This window comes from Brassica oleracea, chromosome C9 (assembly GCF_000695525.1).
Source record: "Brassica oleracea var. oleracea cultivar TO1000 chromosome C9, BOL, whole genome shotgun sequence".
Classification (NCBI taxonomy): Eukaryota; Viridiplantae; Streptophyta; class Magnoliopsida; order Brassicales; family Brassicaceae; genus Brassica; species Brassica oleracea.
In genome coordinates, this window is record NC_027756.1 from 20314243 (window position 1) to 20335485 (window position 21243).

The 21243-nt window shown below is 41.0% G+C and overlaps 2 protein-coding genes across 3 annotated transcripts; both read right to left on the reverse strand.

The window, feature by feature from the left end:
* Positions 1-1194: 1194 nt before the first annotated feature.
* On the reverse strand, positions 1195-10959 carry LOC106317729 (protein CHROMATIN REMODELING 4). 2 transcript variants are annotated; one of them, XM_013755492.1, is made up of 11 exons: positions 10611-10959; positions 9566-9995; positions 9361-9462; positions 8570-9250; positions 7906-8001; positions 5197-7809; positions 4747-4904; positions 4488-4602; positions 4315-4391; positions 3487-4003; positions 1195-3378 (listed from the first exon to the last, which is right to left on the reverse strand). In XM_013755492.1, the coding sequence occupies exons 2-11, from the start codon at positions 9893-9895 to the stop codon at positions 1420-1422; spliced, it is 6648 nt and encodes a 2215-aa protein (XP_013610946.1). In that variant the 5' UTR covers positions 9896-9995; positions 10611-10959; the 3' UTR covers positions 1195-1419. The 2 variants fall into 2 exon arrangements, with proteins under 2 accessions (XP_013610946.1, XP_013610945.1); XM_013755491.1 differs by having other exon boundaries at positions 8570-9253; positions 10611-10957.
* Positions 10960-20288: 9329 nt separating this feature from the next.
* Positions 20289-20831, reverse strand: LOC106314526. The gene has a single exon (XM_013752389.1). It carries the CDS (start codon positions 20829-20831, stop codon positions 20289-20291), a length of 543 nt encoding a protein of 180 aa, XP_013607843.1.
* Between the last annotated feature and the right edge of the window lie 412 nt (positions 20832-21243).

Consider the following 21243-nt stretch of genomic DNA (forward strand, 5'->3'; position numbering starts at 1 on the left):
TTTTTAGAGATTCTTAGATCTTTAGAGATTCAAATAATTTTAGAATCAAAATTCATATAGATCTTAGATTCAAGATTAATATTTGAGATAATTTTAGATCTATAGATTTTTATAAGTTTTAGGATTCATATAGATCCAAGATTCAGATATATGATGTTCTTAGATCTTTAGGTTTTGATTAGTTTACCTTTTACACCACAAGGATTCTGAATGGACCACCGTGAGAGAGAGAGAGTGATCCGCGGATTGAGGTGGTTGAGAGAGAGGTGGAGGAGCTGGCCGGAAAACCGTGAGAGGGATAGACTTGGCCGGCGGAGCAAGGCTGGGGGCCGGAAGAGATGGCCGGAAAAGAGATGATCGCCGGCGGATGGGATTGCTCAGGTGGAGAGAGTCTCGTGCTGATAACGTGTTAAGATTTGAGAGAAGATTTGTGATAATGTGTTGTATATTTCTTATTGCTTACACCACTATATATAGTGGTTCATACAAAGTAGAGTCAAAGAGAGAATTGATTACAAAGATACTCTACATAATGACATGATCAAACTCATAAAGACTAAGGTTGAATGGGTCTTCCATGTGGCTGGATGTAAACCCCAATGGACTCTAGTCTTGAACTTGTATGGTCTAGGTTATGAACCATCCACATCCACTTCATGATTCATAACAAATCTGATTATATTTGTTTTATAGGATTAATTTGAGTTATTTACTTCGTATGGGGACAATTGATGAATGATGACTTGCACAACTTTGGAGATTTTCTCCATCAGCGAATGTTTTATTTGTGGAAACGTATAACGGCAACCCTAAACTAAACGCAAACAAGGAGAAGAAAAGTGAAGTCGTTGGACATGGCCAGAGGTAATTTTGTAATTCTGAGACCGATGATATTTAGTTGAACATAACGTCAGCTGGGCGGGCTAACTAGAGCTGGTTTAGTATCTGGGTGTCAATTTCTAAAGCATTTTAAATGTCAGAAGAGAATGGAACCTGCTAGACTGTTCAGAGTCTTTCAAACTTCTTTTCCCATAATGAATGCATCGTCCACCCTGTCTGTAGAAAATCCAGAGCAATACAACTGACGGCTGATTGATATCGGTATTTAATAGTTCGGGAAGGTCATACATGGCCAGAAGTAAGACGATTTTTAACTGAAGCATTCTAGAATCTACATTATCTGGTATTACACAATCCAAACAAACCAGTTAGATCATTATAAAATAAGCTTCGTCATTCTCTTACACAAGTTTTACAATCGAGAAGAATTTAAAAAGATAAAAATGGTGAAAGTCCCAGTACATATACTGCTTCTTCATTGAGTTGCGTCATACCTACAAAACTTAATAGCCATATAGTACCCACTTTGATAGCAAGGACCTAAACAAAGCAACACTGGTATATTTTCAATTGTAAACTTCAATTGTCACCTGGAGAAATATCAATCACCATCTTTACGGATTCTCCTTTATCTTCTTGTTCTGCGTCCATGTTTGGAGTTTCAGCCTCTGTGGGCTCACATTGCTTGTTTGAGGCATCCTCCGACTGTTGTTCTTCTTGCTTCACATCCAAATGCTTATCGTCTGAATGAATCATAAGTTGATCAGCCTCATTTTTCTCACAGGTTTCTAAATCTGAGTCTCCATCCTCGTTGGTAGATTTTGGTTCAGAGATTTTGCTCTCTGGCGATACTGATTTTGACGTACCAGTAACTTCCTCTAGACTTGGCTTTGGAACTTCAGATGGTTCTTCTGCTACCACAGAATCTTCTTGAGGAGCTGGAACTCTGATTGGCTCGGAGGAAGATGGTTCTGTGATGTTTAAGTTGTGGTGTGGTGAAGTGGCTTGAGAGGACCCAAAAGGTTCACCTGATAGCGATGGTGGAAGCAAAGGAGGAGTTGGTGGATTGCCTTGAGAGCTGCTTTCTGCTACATTATGGCTGCTACTAGCAATGTCTGTAGTCATTTGGCTTGATGGACGTGATTTACGTTTCTTTTTCTTTCTCAGACTGTGTCTTGGATCTCTGGGAACAGGAGGTGGCGGCTCTGGTATCACAAACGGTGGAATGGAAGTAGAATCTTTACCGTATAAAACTCGGACTGATTGAGCTATAGCTGACACGGTTGGAGGTAAGGTGGGTGGTTCAGGTGACTTGGCAGCGGGAACAGTCACAGCATCCCGTAACCAATGAGGTAACTTGTTCTCTGAAGTGCTAGTACCTCCCAATACGTCTTTCCCCATCGGATTGGAGAGATTCATCACTCGGTTTGGATCAAGGAGAGATGGATTGGCTGATCTTCCCAAGAACACATTGTTGCTTGAATCAAGCATTGGAGGTAACTGCATATCTAGAAACAAAGGCAGTTTCCCGCGCTTAATGGCATCACGTCTTTCATCAGTTCTCTGTGTGTTTAAGGAGCTTAAACTATCCAAACCCAGCGAACCTAAGTTTCCCATTCCAAGAGAGTTGAGTGGAAAAGGCTTGTCACTGGGAGTATTTGATGGTCCAGCAGAAGGATCACCAGAAAGGTCCAGAGGAGGAAAAGGCTCACTTCGCAATCCCAAGTGATTAGAGGACTCAAACAACGGAAGGGTAGATGCTAGATCGTTGAATCCGAGCTTTATGTCTGTGAGGTGAGACTGGAACCTTGGAGGAGTAGCATATTTAGTTCCATGTAAAGCCCGGTTCATTATACCTTGAGGAAGACCAGGAAACAAGGGAGTTTTGGTGGACTTATCTGTCCTGCTTGACTTTGATGGAAGAGAAGAAAGACTATCCAAGAATTTACGCTGCTCTTCTTCCCACCTCGCTGCCAAGTACTCTGGACATTTGAATTTGGAAAATTTTAGCCTTGGATCTCTAAGAATTGTCTCCCAATTTCCATACCCATGTCTGCGAATCCCAATCCAGAGAGAATCTAATTCATCCTCAGACCATGCGTCTACTCTTGTTTTCTTTTTCTGCAAGTGCCCAAGTCCAGAGCCTGTTCTCAACATTATGTTCTCCAGAACCTTTCGATGGTTCTCCGGAATAGATGAAAGAGCTGATGAAAACTGATCCAAACCCAGAGGCGGTAACTCCTCTTGTTGGCTGAACACAGGTGGGTCCACAGGAGGGACTTTCATATTTGGTAGAAACGGCATTGGTGGCATGGAAAATAGGTCTTGCATAGAATGACCACTTCCTTCAAATCTTTTCCTCAGCGAAAGATTGGCCATGATTTCCTGATGCGAAGTTCCCATGTTTCTCTGCTGAAATGGAAATCGAGGAAGCAGCTTATCATCAAATGGTAGGTTAAGTAGCGGAAACTTCTCCTGGAACTCAGCCAAAGCAGCACCAGAACTTCGGGGACGCTCAAAATCCCCTGACGGAGGAAACTGCAATGTGCATATAAGATTTAACACAGATATAAGTATACGTTTATTTTTTATGCGTGTGTGTATGGGAAGTAGATGTGTTAGGAGGTAGAGGAGAGAGGGAAATACCGGACGAACTGGAAGCCAACCATCCATATTACTAAGAGGCGGCTGCTGAGAAGGTTCCTCCTTTACATTATGTGGTTTTAGATTACCCATAGAAGGCTCCTGGTTGTTTACTTCCCTCTCAACCGAACCCGATCTTTGGGGTAGACTGAAAGGAAAATGAGGTCCTGGTATGGTCCTGTTCTGTCTACTACTTGGACGAGAATAATTTCTCCGGGAGGGTTCTGGTTGCGTAAAATTAGGAGCACACAGTCCAAGAACCGGCAGATTGTTCGGGGGTAAAGATGGTGGACATTCTGCGCCATGATGATGTTGACTGGGAAGATCTGGTGTAGGATCTTGTCTGGATTTTCTTTTCTGTGCATCACATTGTTGGCTATCGTCCAAGTCCATCATTACAGGGCTTTCTTCGTCTTCATTAGCTGCTTCAGTTACCTGATCCACATTGCCATTAGGAATTGAGTCTTCAACAGCATTCCTTTTTGCAAGCCGATTTTTTTGCCTTTCTCGCAGCTTTGTGCTGTTTTGCAGAAAACAAAGATACCGTTATTCCAGATCTTGAAAGAAAGCATGAAAGGGAGTTACAGAGCAGCAACTTAATATGAAAAATCCAAATATCCTCTAAACAAATTATACGCAAATTGACACTGCTACAGAATCTTATGTCATCTTCCCATCAGGAGAAATCAGAATCTCAGTCTATGCAAAAAAAATATCTGGAAAGGAGGCATGATTTTATCTAAAACTTGCAAATGGAGCAAAAATTTACAACTTCACTATTATCAACCAAGCAAATGGCGAACAACCAATAGATTTAGAACTTAAACTTACAACTTGTCTTTTAGGGCTCGGCCTGCAGGTGTATATTCCTTTTTAAGTTCTGGTTCTTTCTCATCTTCACCGCCATCCTGCAATAGTTATATGATAGGAAAACTAGTAACTGACATGGCAAAGGTATTCATAGCCACAAAAAGATGCTCTTGTCTGTAGAGTAAAACCGTTACCTCGACTACAGCTCCACTGGTATTTGGGGCATATGCTTCCCTGTATGAAACAGCCTTTCTCAAACGTTTTCCTCTACCAAGCGTTGCTTCTTCCTCGCTCTGATATCTCTTCCATCTACAAGTACAATTGCCAGTACGAAAATCAGCAAATAAGTAATAACAAGTAGTGAAAGCAAGAACATATGCTGCGAATTTCGTTTAGACTGAAGCAAATAAACATAGGTAAGTAGCTGAACTAAGAGTAAGAGGGAAGCCGAACCTCATACGCAGAAGCCTGTCCCAGTCATTTTCTTCCGTAAAAGTAACTACATCATCATCTTTCCTTTCTGAACTATGTTCATCAGTATCATCAGCCACCAGAGGAGGTGATTCAGCTCCAACTTGTTCTTCAGCTGTTTCCTCATTCCATTCGACAGGCTGATTAAGAAGAAATATATAAACCATCGACAACAGAAGCAATATAATTATCATTGTGGACAAAAAACATAATAACGAATTCAACTATGTATCTTAAAGCAACCAAAAGTATTCTTCAGGTAAAACAATGGTCATTTCAGTTAATAAGCTAAGTTTTCCTGTCTACCAATTTCAGATGGAATTTTTTCTGCAACATGAGCACAAAATTCAAAAGAAAATCTTGCATCTAGAAACCATATTATAGCAGTGAATATGAACATGTCATTTAGCAAGACAAAACATGATTCCTCACCTTTACGGAGCCGAGCATATCATTCTCCAACTCGGTATCAGCGCCATCTGTGGAGGGTGATTGAATATTTGTCCGATCAAGCAGCTTCATTATTGCAGTCTCGTCCCAAACAATCTTCCCATTTCCATCTGTACATTTGTCCTGGTAAACATCTCCGAGGCCACCACCCTTTTTCCGGCTCTTGCTTTCTAAATCCATGATTACATCTAAGTTGCCATTACTTTCAGATGTATCTTTTTTGTTCGCACCAGCAGAGTCATTGAAAAGTTCTTCAGTCCCCCAGCGCAGGATATCTTCAAATTCCTTCTGAGATCCGGACTTGTTTACAAATAGCTGATCGAGCATCAATTTCTTCTTGGCCAGCTGCAGAATACGCTCTTCTACACTGGCACGGACGACAAGTCTATATACCAGAAGCTGTTTGGATTGTCCAATTCGATGAGCTCTATTCATGGCTTGAATATCAGCATGGGGGTTGAAATCAGAGTCATAGATAATCACAGTATCAGCCGTCGCCAGATTGATACCAAGACCACATGCTCGTGTAGATAACAGAAAAACAAACCGATTTTTGTCTTGGTTGAAACGTGCAATAGCTGCTTGACGATCAGCAACAGCAACAGAACCATCCACCCTTTCAAATGTTTTAGGCCCAAATTCTACGTTCAAGTAGTCCTCCAGAATGTCTAAAAGCTTTGTCATCTGTGAAAATATCAGAACTCTGTGGCCTTCCTTATGAAGCACCTTGAGCATGGAGTGCAACAGAGTCAACTTAGCTGATGCTTTTATTCTCATATCATGAAGAAACTCCAAAGACCCAGACTCGGGCTCCGTGCCTGGTATCAGATATGGGTGATTGCACACCTTTCTCAGCTGCATCACTATGTTCAACATTGATTGTTGTGCTACCCCTTTCCCGATATTTCGTAGTATCTGATAATTCTTAGTTAACATTGCACGATAATATTCAGCCTGGATTGATGTCAACTCAACAGGGACCATCCTCTCTGTCTTTGGAGGAATATTCTGCATGGCATCTTTTTTAAGCCGTCGAAGCATATGAGGAGCAACAAGTTTCTTCAGTTCCTCTACTTTCTCAGCACTTGTCAGATCATGAAATTTCTCCTCAAAAGAAGACAAAGAAGGGAATGAAGATGGTTGCAAGAAGTTGAGCAGATTATACATCTCACCAATGTTATTTTGAAGAGGGGTCCCAGTCAAAAGTACACGGTGTTGAAAAGAGAATGTGTTGAGCAAGCTAAACAGCTTACTTTCTGAATTCTTTAGACGATGCCCTTCATCAACCACAAGAACTTCCCAGGGAACTCCACGTAAATGAGATGAGTCGGCCAGAACCATTTCATAAGTAGTTAAGAGGACATTAAATTTGTAGGGCTTCATCTTCTTGGTTGTCTCAGTAGAGCTCTTAGCATGCCACTCATACTCTCGAATGATGGCTCTGGCTTTTGCGCCTCCGTGATACTCCACAACATTAAGGAGTGGAGCCCAAAGAGAAAACTCGGATAGCCAGTTCGGCATTGTTGAAAGTGGAACCAAAACCAAACAAGGTCTTGCAACTCCAAATTCAAAATAAAGTGAGGAGAGAAACGCACTGGCGGACACTGTTTTTCCAAGCCCCATCTCATCAGCAAGTATTACATTTTTCGATTTATGCCAGCATCTACGCAACCAATTCAGGGCCTCAAGCTGATGCGGAAACAGGGCGCCTCCCCTGAGTTCTGAAGGCTGTTCTGTGAGGGTAATGACTTCACTTTGCTGACCTTCACCTCTTGTCCTTGGGGAAATACCCTTACTTATATCCCTTTCCAATGTCTTCCGCTCATACTTCTGAAAGAGATCCATCAAATGGGGTGATTCCCTAAGAATAGGCTCCTCCAAGCTCTCCCATGTGCATTCATCATAAGCTAGACCAGTCCATTTTACATAAGCTTCTTGATAACCTTCTTTTGAAACCCGGAGAGCAATTATTCGCTGAGGCTGCTTCCATTTATCTTCACAGATATTTATAACAGCTGTTCCGTACTTTGATTTGTAGTTTTCTAGTTTTCTTCTAGCTAGACTTTTGAGGTCCGCCTCAGAAATCCAACTGTTATGGATATTAGATTTTCCCACCCATTTAACAAGAAACTCATATGAAACAGTTTCTCCAATAAGATCTGCAACTTTAGCGGCAACAGGCTCCTCAACTTCTTCCCTTGCCACAGGGCTCTTTTCCCCCATTTCGTGATGTGCATCAACAGAGACAGGTGTTTCACTAGCTTTTTTATCTTCATTATCCACATGTCTACTAACTGTGGCATCAAAAGTGTCTTCTGAAACCATATCTTCTTTCTCATCAACCAAACACTCAGTACCTACAGCAGATTCATCCATATCTCTATCCTTCAGACGTGAATTTCTGGAACTTTTACCTGTCTCAGAAGAGGAATCTGTTCTGTCCTCGGCAACCACTGTATCAGCATTAGTATCTTTCACTGTGCTACCTCGCTGGTCATTATCTTGTAAATTATCAGAACATAAGTCATCTGAAAGAGCACCATACAGCGAGGTCTTATTAGGATCTTGGACTCGACATCCTAAAACACGATCCACCTGATAGGAACCACAAACAAAAAGAAATCAAATATTAACAACCATGAGTAACACAGCAAGAAAATTTCTGATGGCAGTGACACAAGGATTGATTACCTGTAGGTTTGTAGGAGGAATAGAGTTTTTGGCATCCAAATAACTAGAAGATTTATCTGCGTCACGTATTGCACGACGTTCCTCCTTGGAAAGCTTCTGCATTATTAACACATATAATTGGATAAGAACATATACTACATGAAAAAGATAATACAAGATCAACTGCGAAAAAAATGTAGCCAATAAGACAATTAAACAAGGTTCGTTAGATATCTCAACTGTATCTAAAATTGCTTTTAAGAATCCTAATGAATATACGACAAACTATTTCCACTTGAAAGAGATGGGCATGGAGACTAAAAAATATACAGATGTTAAAAAATGTTAAGCAGAACAAAAATGTCACGCTGATTAATAAGAAACTAAAATAATTATTCACAAGAGCACAATCTCCAGGACAGAACAGGAACATTATATGCAGTATTGACCAAGATACACTAATGCACAAGATAATCATCATTAAATACAGAATGTCAGACAACAATTCTGAATTCGTAAACTTTATTAACGATATCTGATCTACGATCTCTATAAATTTGATATCTTTTATGCTACAACACACTAGAGACAAACGCGTGGATGCAACATTTTAAGGTTTCATATATTCCCCAATATAAACACAGAAAGCATGTCTACAGAAACTACAATATTTAAGAAAACATACCTTCACTTTCTCTGGTACTTCCACCTTGGACTGAGTTTTGGACAAAGATTTTAAAGTCACTCGATTTTTCTTTTTCTTCTTCTTCTTCGAAGACTCCGATGTTTTGGTTTTCGGAGAACCCACTTTGGACAAACTTTTCTTTGTACGTTTCTTGTCAGCCTTGCACTCTTTAACAGTTTCCCCATCATTATGTTCACGCTTCCGTTTTTTCCTTTTACCTTTTCCAGTCTCTGCTTCACCAATCGTATTGTTTACCACCATCTCACTGCAAGCATGTTCCACTCTCTCCACGGGTGCTTCATGACTTTTTCCGGTATTTGATAGTTTAGATTCGGGGAGATCTTCGCAGGAGGGCGGATATGCAGTGGGTATGACAGGTGAATCGGGTTGGTCATCCGCAGATACATGACCAAGCTCAGCAGAACACCCATCCATCACTTCCTTTCCTATGGATTTGCTCTCTCCAGCCGAAATACTTTTTCCTTTCTCTGAAGATGGTTCTCCAGAAACAAGAGAACTGCAATATATCTGTGAAGCTCTCTCGCTCTTTGGCCTGTCTTGTGAATTTCTTTTCGAGGTTTTTGTTCTTGCCCGCTTTGAAATGGCATCTAGACGTGTGGTAGGCTTCAGCGCACTGCTGTCTTGGGAACACTTTGGGCAGATCCACTTGCCATTTGGAATCCGCTAGAGGGAAAGAGATAAGGAGTAAGATAAGTTATCCCAATTTGAGTATAGCGAATCTACGTCTACCATTCCGGAAGGACAAATGTACAAAAGGAAAATAGCTTTACCTTAAGAGGAGGAGTGAGGCAATCGGTATGATAGGTCCGAGGACAACTATCACAGCACAGCAAATCACCACCAAGGTCACAGATCACACATTCAAAATAATTCTGTAACCAGCAAAAAAAAAGGAAGTCATTACTAGAACAACAAGCATATATAAAATAAAGAGGAAATTTGAAACAAAAAACTGGTAAGGGAAATTGAGGTTACCCCGTCATGTCCCTTCCTTTTAGAGGAGGTCCCTTCAGGAGTCAAATCAATGCTGGGCTGCTGATTAGTTAGCTTATCAGAAGAAGTGCATTCCGGCGAACCAAAAGCCAAAGAATTATTTTCAGGAAGGGACTGTCCCTTTCTTTTCGAGGTCCGTTCAGGAGTTGGACCAACCTTAAGCTGATGCTTAGTTGGTTTATCAGAAGAATCAATAGCCGCCGCAGAAGAATCCCCTTTTTGGTCTAACAAATCCAGAATAGACGGAAGCTTTCTTCGTTTCTGCTTCATGACCCAATCTCTATCAAGCATTTCACTGCCAGAATCTGTCATATTCTACTTGTGGTTTCATAGCATCTACCTGACAATGCAATGGACAGACCTTCATGTGTAAATCAACAAATACTGGTCTCGGAAGAACTTTGCTTCCACACTATAATTACAAAGAAAGAAACAAGTAGGGTAAATGTTAGTTTAAGATCAAGAGACACTGAAACAAAATTATGTACATGCGTAGAGACATTGCACAAAAAAAATAGTGCCAAGGTAAAAAACAGAGTACCACTCAAATCAGTATTCATATAAAATGGAAAAGGAACTCTTTCCTGATTCAAAAGGTTGTGCACAATCATCAAAGAGAAATAAAGAAGCTAAAAAAACTAAATGATATACGCACTAAACACGTTAGTGGTAGATTATAACGCTAACATCATTTAACAGACTAAATCACGGGTCTTCATTAAAGATCGAAACGCAAACCTAGTAACGAATCTAAAGATAGTTAAACGACTTGATCCCTCACTACTTAACCTTAAGCAAACCTCAAAATGGCAATCACATTAAAGAGATCAAGCCAACCAAAATCACTGGGAAAAAAAGGGGTAAGAGATGAAGCAAAGCAAGTCACGAGCGTTCTACGACACACATTGGCACTAACCATAAGGCTTCATTGATGATAAACCCCAATTAAACCATAACAATAACCTCAGCAAATCAACATCGGAAAAATCACGGAATTGAAATCAACGACAAGGAGAAAAGAGCTTACAAATCTCGAATCGGGGGGGGGATAAGAAGTTAATTCAGATGATCGAAGGGCGATAAATCAGGTGACGGAAGCTAGGGATTGAAGTCGCGGAGAGGAAAGGGGGCGCTTCTAGGGCACGGCCTCGACAAGAGAGAGAGAGAGAGAGAGAGAGAGGTTGCGATACGAAAGGAAAGATAGAGACGCGACACGCGAAACGATAAATAAGTAGAGAGAGAGAGAGAAAGTCTAGAGAGAAGAAGGGGGGCCACATGATTCGGATTCGCCGGGCTCATAGGGGAACGGACTCTGACATGGCATGCACCTCACACGAGACACAACCGGAGACCTCACTGTGACCTATTTACACGCCACGTGTCCCTCTCTCACCAAACAATCAACTACAACCTCCTTTTTTTTTTTTGCTTTTGCATTCTTCGTCCAAGTGAGGTTTGATCTCAGAACAACCAGCCATGGATCTTTCCTTTACTTTTTTTCAAAGTTGTTCACTAGAGATCTTCGGTTTCTACTTTTGATGTTTTAGTGTTTTTAAACGGTTTTTCGGTTTGTAGCTTGTTTATGGTTAAATTCGTTTTTTAGATACGACAAGCTTTATCTTTAGTTTATTGATTAAATTGCTTTTTAATTAAATAAAGTTCTAAATGAAATCTTCTGTTTTTATTACGCCGCCGAAAACCATTCTGTAGAAGAACTACAATCCTTTTAACTAAATTTCAAAAAAAAAAAATCGTTGGTAAATTTTTTTTTCCGTTAACCTCTTTATTCTGGAAATAAAAAAAAGTTAATGAGAAATGTAAAGTGGACCATCAAGTTTTTTGGGCTGCACTTAGGTTACATGTGTAGTTGACTGTCATTTGGGACCCATTTTGAGGCCTTCAAAGTTAGAACTCTCATATAAAATCGTTTTCTTATAAATTATTTTACTTTGTTGGAGAAAAAACTAATTTTATTCGAACTGGGTGTTCTGTTTTGCATCTAAAACTTATGACATAGTTTGATAGTACAGTTGGTCGTTTTGTGATAATTAATTATAATAATATTTCACATATAAGTATAATTAGTTTTATTCTCTTTTGGTTATTCCACATATATTAATTAGAATAATATTTTACATAATAATTAAAAATATTATATATATGAAATTTAATGAGAAAATGTGTAAGAGGAAATAAAAATATCAATATATTCAAGAAACACATGTATATGACCAGAAATAAGTTTGTGTGTTTAAGATACTTCATTCTAGTTATTATCATAACTGAAGTAAAAAAACCTTGAAAATGTTTTAAATATTATATATGCATGAAAAAAAATTGGTGGTAGGATAAGTATATAATCTCTAATAAGAATAACAAACCATAAATTGTGAAAATTAATGTCATTTTAGAATGAGAGTAAACTAAACATTTTCAAATGCTCATTTAAACTTTAAGATGTTTTATATTGATCACTAACTCGTAGTACTAATCTATATATATAAAACTTGTTTACTCTCTACTGAACGCGCCACGTCATAAAGTCGAAGATTCATGTGCTAACATGTGTCCCGTTAAGAAAACCGCAACGTTTCATTTATTCTGGTGTACATTCGGTTTGGGCTTCGTCTACATTCGTGGTCCTTATTTTGCTTCATGAAGTATATTTTTATAGAGTAAGTCGATATGTTCAAAACGCGACGTTTTTTATTCTATGGGTCGAACCCGTTTTTCATCTCCTTCCAAAACTGTCGTCTTCTCCAATCCCTAATTTTGCTGCTGTAAGAATGTATGTGTAACGTTTGTAATCCTCATTCAAACATGTCATAAAGGGTCTCCTTTAACTCTCTGCGACCGTCTATCCCATTAAGTTGATTTTAATTACTCTATGGTGGCTCTGTTCTTTAGCAGATCATGACGTCGTTCCCTGCTTTGTAATGAGTTTCATGAATTAGTTCTGAATTGTGCAAATATGACTTGATTTCAGTCTGCTATATGGTGGGATAATCGCGGTACCCCCACTCAGACTGATCCTAAAGTGCTTTTTTATCAGGTTCTTGGTGTTACCAGTTTGTGACGTAGTACATGAGGTAGTTCAAGATATATGTCAAGATGTTGAATTATTGAAATTGCTTATAAGGAGATTGTCTACTGTGACTGCGTGTGTAAGTTGAATTTGGAAAAAGAAAGAGAATATCTTGTTGAAGACAAAGAACGTTTTTCATTAAACTAACTGGTTTTATTTGGAGAGGAAGTGTTACTTGCAAATGAATAAGAAGTTTTCTTACATGGAAATGGAAGTTCATTAAAGTGCATTTAATGAACTTGGAGAACAAGTTTATGATTTATTATATAAGCAGAGACGTGCCTTAGCATCCAGAGATTAAAGTGACAGAGAGTTTTCATTGTGTTCTTGTTGAGTATTGACATTGGTGTTGACGTAATGTCTGAAGGAGTGTTCCGTTGTAATTAGCGTTGTGACGTTGGTGCTGACGTTTTGTGTGGCGGGGTTGTCCGTTGTGTTGTGGTGATCAAGTTGTGTGTTGGTGTTGACGTGCTCGATGGTATCCTTGGTGTGCGTTAGGTGTTGACATACTCGGTGACGTACTTGGTGAAATATTTGGTGACGTACCTTCAGAGATTTGGAGGTTGAAGTCTAGACTCAGGGGGAGTGTACCTCAAGATTAGGTTATCATGATAAAGTCTTAACACTGGGGGAGTTTAGCTCAAGGTTAGTTTACCTTGAAAAGTTTATGCTATAGAAGAGAGCGGTGATTCAAGAGGGTTGTCCGTGTATTACGCGTTTGCGAATTGGTTGTAATTTACTTTGTCATTGTAGTGGATTCAAATTATGGACGAGGTCCCGAAGATTAGGAAACGAACTTTGTTAACAAACTTTGTGTGTCATTTACTTTCTGATTTATTTATTTATGACTCATCCGCACTTACAATTGATATCAGAGCGGAGTTTGATAGAGTTTAAGTCTAGTTTTGAGTAGAACAAAGGTGAGGACAAAAACTGTGTCAGGAAGTACGATAGAATTTGGAAACCGGTCTTGATGGAGTCGTATCAAGAAAGGACGTCTATGACAAAGTCACCAAGCTTGATTCATCTAATTATGGATTTCCATCAGAATGGATATCTGAAGATAACCGAAAATATCTATACTTAACTTTATATTCATAGTTTACTTTTCTTATTTTATTTAAAAATTTATATAGATGCCGCACATGGTTCAAAATCAAATAAAATATATATAATTGAAGACAAAGTGATTTGTTACTCACTTAAAATATGTGTTATCCTTCTTGTTTCATGCATTACCAAAATTTGCATCTAAATCTGATTGTTGTTTTTAGAATTATTTTTTTGATAAGAAAAAAAATCTAAAACCAACAACCTGATTAGTATCTTTCTATTTTCAAAGTTTTATACTCGTACTTATTAATCGTCCAACTTATTATAAATTATAAAATAAATTAAGTTAATGGTCAACTTTGAAGTACAAGGTATCCTAAATATCTGAAACCACTCAAATAGCCGAACTCAAATTAAAAATATTTGAACTCAATCTGATATATAAAAATACTCGGAACAGATTTTAGACCTCAATATTGAGATACCCGGAAATCCGATCCGAGCGGAAGGCCCATGCACATCATACAACGGCCTGATTAACCCAGACCATCATGATTTAATTTGAACAGCTTTATAACCGAATTGCAATGTTTATTATCTTGGATAGTAATAAAGTAACCGAAACCAACATGATTTGAAAAGAACTTCTAAAACAAATTTTGCACAAATATTATTGTAAAACAAATTTTGCACAAATATTATTGTACACTATATTTAAAAACATGATAAACCCGTAAAGTGATGAAATCAAAACTAATAAAGTGATGAAAGTAAAATAGTTTTGATGACACTGATAAAATAAATTATAAAGATTAACCAAAAGAAAGTAAGTTGCATTATCCAAATTCACAATAAAAAATAGAAACAAAAAAAAAAACTACTCAAAGACATTATCCAAATACACCACTGAATTTCCAGAAGAGCGAACAACCAGAGGCTTAATGTCTTCAAATGTTAAGTGGAAACATTTCTAAGACCGCCAGCTCTCCTAATAGGTTTGTTTTTTTGCTGAAAAGCTCTCCTAAGAGTTCCTGGAGCTGAATTTTGCGGAGGGAATGTTGATTCAATTGATAGTGGAGAAGAGGGGAGTTGAGGGAAGCTGTCTTGTGTCAATTCATTTGCAGTTACATAGATAGCTGATGCTGAATCTTCATATTCAATGAAATCATATCCTTCATAAGCAGGGGTTGGAATGTTTCCTCTGTTCTGTTCTGAAACTGTTTCACCTAAACTCAGTTCATCTGCCGTTACATAGCCTTGTGATGTTGAATATTCACTTTCTGTCGTACCAGATTCTTCAGAACCAGGACCTGAAATGTTTTCTTCATAAGCAGGGCTTGGAATGTTTCCTCTGTCTTGTTCTGTGATTGTTTCATCCAATCTAATACTCTGTGGTGTTGAGTCTTCAGCTTGTATGGAATCAGATTCTTCAGAAGCGGGGCTTTGAATGCTTCTTTTGTCTTCTTCTGAAATTGCTTCACCAGATAATGACAGGTTCAATTCGTCACTGAGAGAAATAATACTTATTACACCTACCTGAGCGGTAAGATTGGATCCATCTGATAGTGGTGAAGACGACTCAGAATCAACAATTTGGATACTGCACCTCCTCGACATGGACATCGTGGTAGCACTGCAGCAGAAAAAAGCAAGGAAGCTTCCAAACAATGATGCTCTACGTGAAGTCTTTCCTCCCGAAGGAAGAGATGGATCATGAACTGATTTGTTTTCATTGATATCATCAAGAACTTCAACGACGGGAGCCAAGTCTCTTTCCATTCTTTAGCTTGTTCTGACTTTGTTAAGAGTTGCCTGAGTATAAATATAACTACATGATTTATTTATTTAGTGACAGACAATATAAGAGACGAGATAACATGGAAATTACGTCCAAGAGAAAAGGAAAAACAAAATAAAAAAATTTGAACCAGTCCAGATGCCATAGCCAAATCCATAACCAGGGCCAGGTCTTGTATGAAACCACGTCTTAATAGACTTTTAACTTGGAGTCAAACATATTTGAGGTCAGAGCTTGAACATGAAAACAGAATAATGTGTTCAAATACTCTCATATATACAGAGTGTTTCAAGCAATCAAGACTCCGGTTTAAGAAGATTGAGCTAAATAATTGATGGTCTAAGACCTGTTATGTACATCCTCTCTCGAGTGTCAGAGAGCTGAAGTCTTTTATCTATTGGATTTGTTAGGCTGAGTCTAGTCCAACAACGGTGTGAGAGAGCTCAAGTCTTATATGTAAGTCGTTTAGAGAAAGTCAAATTTCAGACACTTGCAAAACTAACATTTTATCTTATACGAATTACCGGGAAATCTTCTCTGGTATTTTTGAGATTTTTTTTTTTAACAAAGAAAAGTTGGAAAATTTCCAGAGAAGTCGTCTCTAAAAACACACACAGAAAGTCAATTGCAAAACTAACTTATGCATTGACCAGTAAAACTTACATAAAAGTCTTCTGACAAACAAATCCGAAAAAATTGATTTGTAGCTTCAATCAATGAGATAACTTTCTTAGCTTTCTCCAACCACACAAACTTCACCACCAAAGCGACCCACTTGTTAATGACGAAGAATAATGAGCTTGAATGGCTCTTTGAATCTTAAAAAGTTTAGAATCAAAATCTTGGATCTTTTGGATAAATATAGAAAGAAAGTGAAAGATATATTGTTTTAGGGCATAAGAAATAAGATAGGAGGAGTGATGGTTTGATGGGAGCAAGAAATATTAGACCTAGTCTATCACCTCTACATTCGGAATTAATTAGAGTCTTTGATATGGGCAATGAAATGTATGAGGAATTTACGGCAATTTCATGTAACTTTTGCAACAGATTGTTCTCAATTAGTGAAGATAGTTTCAGAACCACATGATTGGCCAGCCTTTGCAACCTATTTAGAAGAAATCAAGAATCTCAAGTCAAGTTTCACACACTCGGCGATCATCCATATCTCAAGAAGACATAATACAACGGCGGACAGACTCGCACAAAGTGCAAGAAAGCAACCGTCATTTATAAGTTTGTTTATGCTGATGAAAAAAAATTGTACTTCCAAAATAAGATCATACCATAGACACATTAGTCCAATTTCAACAATTGTGTTAGACGAAATAGTCAAACGCATAAGGTTAATGTTTGATCGGAAAACGGTAATAAAGAAGATGTGGGTTTAACAAAGACGTCTTATTTATGGTCGGGGCGAACGTTCAGTTGGTTACAAGAGAAACGAAGAGAATGCGACAGAGAGGAAGCCGGTGGCTCGATGAGCTACAGGAAAGGTACAACTAACGGCGAGATGAAGCAAAGGTGAAAACCCTAATCTAGCCGCCAAGTGTTAGTCAATGATTTCGGATCCCCCTCTCGTTGTTTCCCCTTTCCCTTATATAGACGTCCTGATGTTTCGTCCTTGACCTAATTTACGCCATCTCGGTGGGCCTCCTTTGCTGGGCCGAGAAGCCCGTAGACGTCCGAGCAGCCGCTGAGCCGAACATACTTCAGTCGATGATGATCGACTAAAAGTACTCAAGAGTCAAGCCGAAAGACCTGACTCTTGAGCCGACCGATCGAGCCGTCGCTCTACCTAGTCCGGGCCAGGCCTTTCTATTCTTCGGGCCTTGTGGGGTGGTCAAATCCATCCTCTACAGTAAGTCCCCCTCAGTCCATTAGCGAGCGAAGTGCTTTCTGGCTCGTGATGGATTCTAAGGTTTGAAGGCTTGAGGGAATAGAAGGCCTGTCGGAAGGTTGGAGCGATTGGTCGATGAGTATTGGTCAATGAGTCGCACAGCGTCGTTCTCTCGGAGGCGAGCAGGAGAGGCTTTATCGCTCTCTTTGGTCGTTGTGTCGCAGGGAAGGTTCTGGAATATTTCCGCTTGAGATCGATTAGTCGCGGATATTCAGGTCCCGACTGACGTGTCTAGATTAACCGTTGGTTTATTCTGATTTTAAGATGACCGACATCTGATTTAGACGAGGAGCTGAACCGTCGCGAGGGTCCGCTGGACATTTGGGAGAGTTTCGCTAGACATTTGGGAGAGTTTCGAGGCCCAAATGGGCCCGTTTGAATTTAATGGCGACGCCTCGAGTTTCCCCCCTTCTCATCTTTCCATAATATGTCTAGAAGCGGAATCGTCGCGAGGGTCCGCTGGGTTTTTATGGTGGATTTCGAGGCCCGTTTAGGCCCGAATAGACCTAATGATAGCGCCTGGAGTTTCCCCCACCCTCACTTTTCCTTATAAATACGCAGACCCCCTCTCATTTCTTCAAGTTCTCCTCCGCGATCAAAGGTACTTTCTCTCTCCTTTCCTTATCTCTCTACGTGTTATAGCCTTCTTTCGACGCATTCTTCGCCGTCTTGCCCCACCATGTCGTCAGTTCAGAGACTATCGAGGCAGCAGAAGGGGAAATCAGTTGCGGCGACGTCGGCTCCGGCTAGGAATCCTGACGGCGGTTGCACCGGGGACCTCAAATCGGCTCATCATACGACGATGATGGATGCAGTCAATTTGTCTCGCTCCCAGAGGCTTTTAGTCGCAGATGCGACGAGGCTTGCGAGAGAAGGAAGTGAGAATGTCGCTGTGAGGGACGCGACGGAGTGTGCGAGAGATGGACAGAGCGGGGCGGTGCCCGTTGACTCGATTACCTTGAGAGCTCGCGCAGTGGAATACGTTCCTTCGGAAGACGACGATTCTGAAGTCGAGTTGTTTCCGACGACCTTCTATCCCGAAGGGATTTTCGGGGAGTTTCCACGACTACACCCTGACTTATTGCGTCCTGCTTTCGTGGCTGGTCAAGATTGGGACGGTGTGGACGAGACTAAGTCGACCCCGAGGAGCGTGAAGAGGGTTCTTCGGGCCACGAACGCTACAGGCGTGACCTTCCTCATTCCTACGAAAGAGCAAAGGCCTTGGTCTCCTCCTATCGGGTACCAAATGGTATACGAGTCCTATTTTCAGGATGACACTCGCTGTTGGTTCCCCGTCCCGCGACTGATCACCGCGTACGCTAGGCGGCGAGATCTCGCGATTAGTCAGTTATTGAACGGCTCGCTGCGACTGGCCGTCACTTTATCAGTTCTAGCGGAGCAGATTGACATGCCGATGAGCGTCAGGTCGTTCGAGGAGATGACCTCGATAACCGACATGAAGGACGGAACCTATTCGGTGAAGATGCGACCAAACTGCAATGTGTGCGCCGGTCATCCAAACAAAACGCAGAATTGGCAGCGTTCTTATTTCTTCCTCAAGTCCGACGACTCGGCTTTCGAGGAGCCTCCTCGAGAGGACTATCGGGTTCTATGGAACCGTTCTTGTGGTAGAATATCTTGTCACAAGCTACGTCTGACTTTGTCGATCTTAACGAAACTTTCTTTTTGTTGTGCTTGCAGTTGGCCATCCTACGTCTCCAGTCTATCCCGAGGATTTCCTGAAGAGCGTTCGAGCCGTCGCTTTGCTTCGAATCTACCGTTGGTCCGAAATTACCGTCGAGAGGATTCGCGAGCTTAAGGAAGATCTCACACTTTCTCCTCTCGTATTGGACTCTCAGTTTGTGGATGCTCGAATCTTGGCGAGTGATCCGTATGGGTCCAACGCCGGCTTGATCGATCCGGAGACTGCAGCGAGTCTTCACGTTCCACCTACTCATCTGACTGAAGCGCGGCGCGAAGACCTGACGCCTCTTCTTGAAGGCCCTTTGGCTGATCCAGAGATCGTCCCGAGATCAGATGAAGCGCGTGTTTCTCCGGCTGATCGTGAGTCGAGCGTCAGGGCTTCGGAGCTCTCCGTCCTCAACGATCGTGAAAGCGACCGGGAGGACTAGCTTCTCTTGTATGTTATTTCTTTTCAGTCCCGGAGGACTTGTGTTGTTGCTTTTTAGACTTTTGCCTTTTGAGGCTTCTACTTTGTTGTTTTTCTTCTGTTATTTCCAACTCTTCGAATCGTATTAAACTGTTTATCTTTTATTGTACTTGTCTATCAAATGCATGATTTCTCAAGATTCGAAGTGACTTTGTTTGTTTAGTATAAACATTATTCGAGATATCGAATCGTGGTGGTGTTAAGCTCGTCATGACTTTGTCTCGGTCGATCGTTTTGACTCGCGATCGTTCGTCATTTGAGTTTCATTGTTAATTGCGAGTTTTCGACGTTGACGGTTCCAAATCGATCCTAATGTAATTTCCAAGCGTTCGGTGGGCCAGACCTTACTTAGGAAATTATAGGGTGAATTAGAGTCATTGTCTCGGCCGTGTTGGTTTGAATCGCGACACGGTCGACTCCCGTGGATACGTGTCTGATCAGGACATATCCAACGTGGGATGCGAGTACCAATACACTTGTTCGAGAAGTCGGGGCGTTCTCGTGTAGGCATCGCTCAAGTGATCATCTGCTTCGGGGATCGATTCCTCGGGGAGGGGGGTTTGTCGTTTTTTTTTATTTCGGCTGGAACCTTTTCTTTTTGGCTGCCTTCGTATCCCTTTGCGGGAATCAAGCCATTCGTAGTTCTTGGGTTGCGAGTAAAAGTGGCCTTAGAGGCGCATTTACTCGGGTTTTTTTTTTTTATAGAGAGAACGTGACCGTTGGTCGTTCTTTCGCCGTTTGCAGAGAGCGAGTAAAAGTGTCCTTAGTGGTGCATTTACTCGGTACGGCCTTCGTCTCGACTAAGGGTGGAAGAGGCGGAGATGTTTGGAGTTCCAAGCTCTCGGTACTGCTTCTCCTGAAGATATGTCTCGCCTGGCATTTGTCGCACTTGCGCACGTATGTCTCGCAGTCGGCGTTCATGGTTGGCCAGTAGAATCCGAGATTCTTTACTTTTAATCCGAGAGCTCGTCCGCCCGAGTGATTGCCTGCTGCTCCTTCATGTGTTTCGGCCATGACTAGTCTCGGTTCTTCGCCAGAGATACATTTGAGTAGCACCTTTGTCGCGGTCCATCTGTGTAGTTCCCCGTCCATGACAACGTAGTGTGCGCTACGTCGCTTCAGTCGCCGCGCATCCCATTTCTCGGTAGGCAATAAACCTTCAGCAAGGTAATTGATGTGTTCCTTGCGCCAATCTGTTGGCTGATCATCTTGCGAAGGAGGTTCTGCTTCGTCGATGTCCATCGCTTCCCTAATCGCTGCTGCAATCGCAGTCTGCTCTGCCTTCGTGTCGACGCTCGGTTTCTCGATTTTATGGATTGGGATTGTCCTCTTGACTTGATCGTATAGCTTGCTTCCTAGAGCAGCGAGGGCGTAGGCACAGACATTTTCTCCCTAGGAACCTTCGTGAGTTCGAAGAACTCGAAGTCTCGCGTGAGGTCTTGGACGAGTTTGAGGTAGGCGTCCATCCTTTCGTTGCGTACGTCGTAATCGCCGAGGTACTGGCTTACGACAAGTTGAGAGTCGCAGTAAGCGCTGATTCTTTTGGCTTTCACTGCCTTGGCAAGACGGAGCCCTGCGATGAGGGATTCGTACTCAGCTTCGTTGTTTGACGCCGCAAAACCAAAACTGAATGACTGCCGGATGAGTTCTCCTG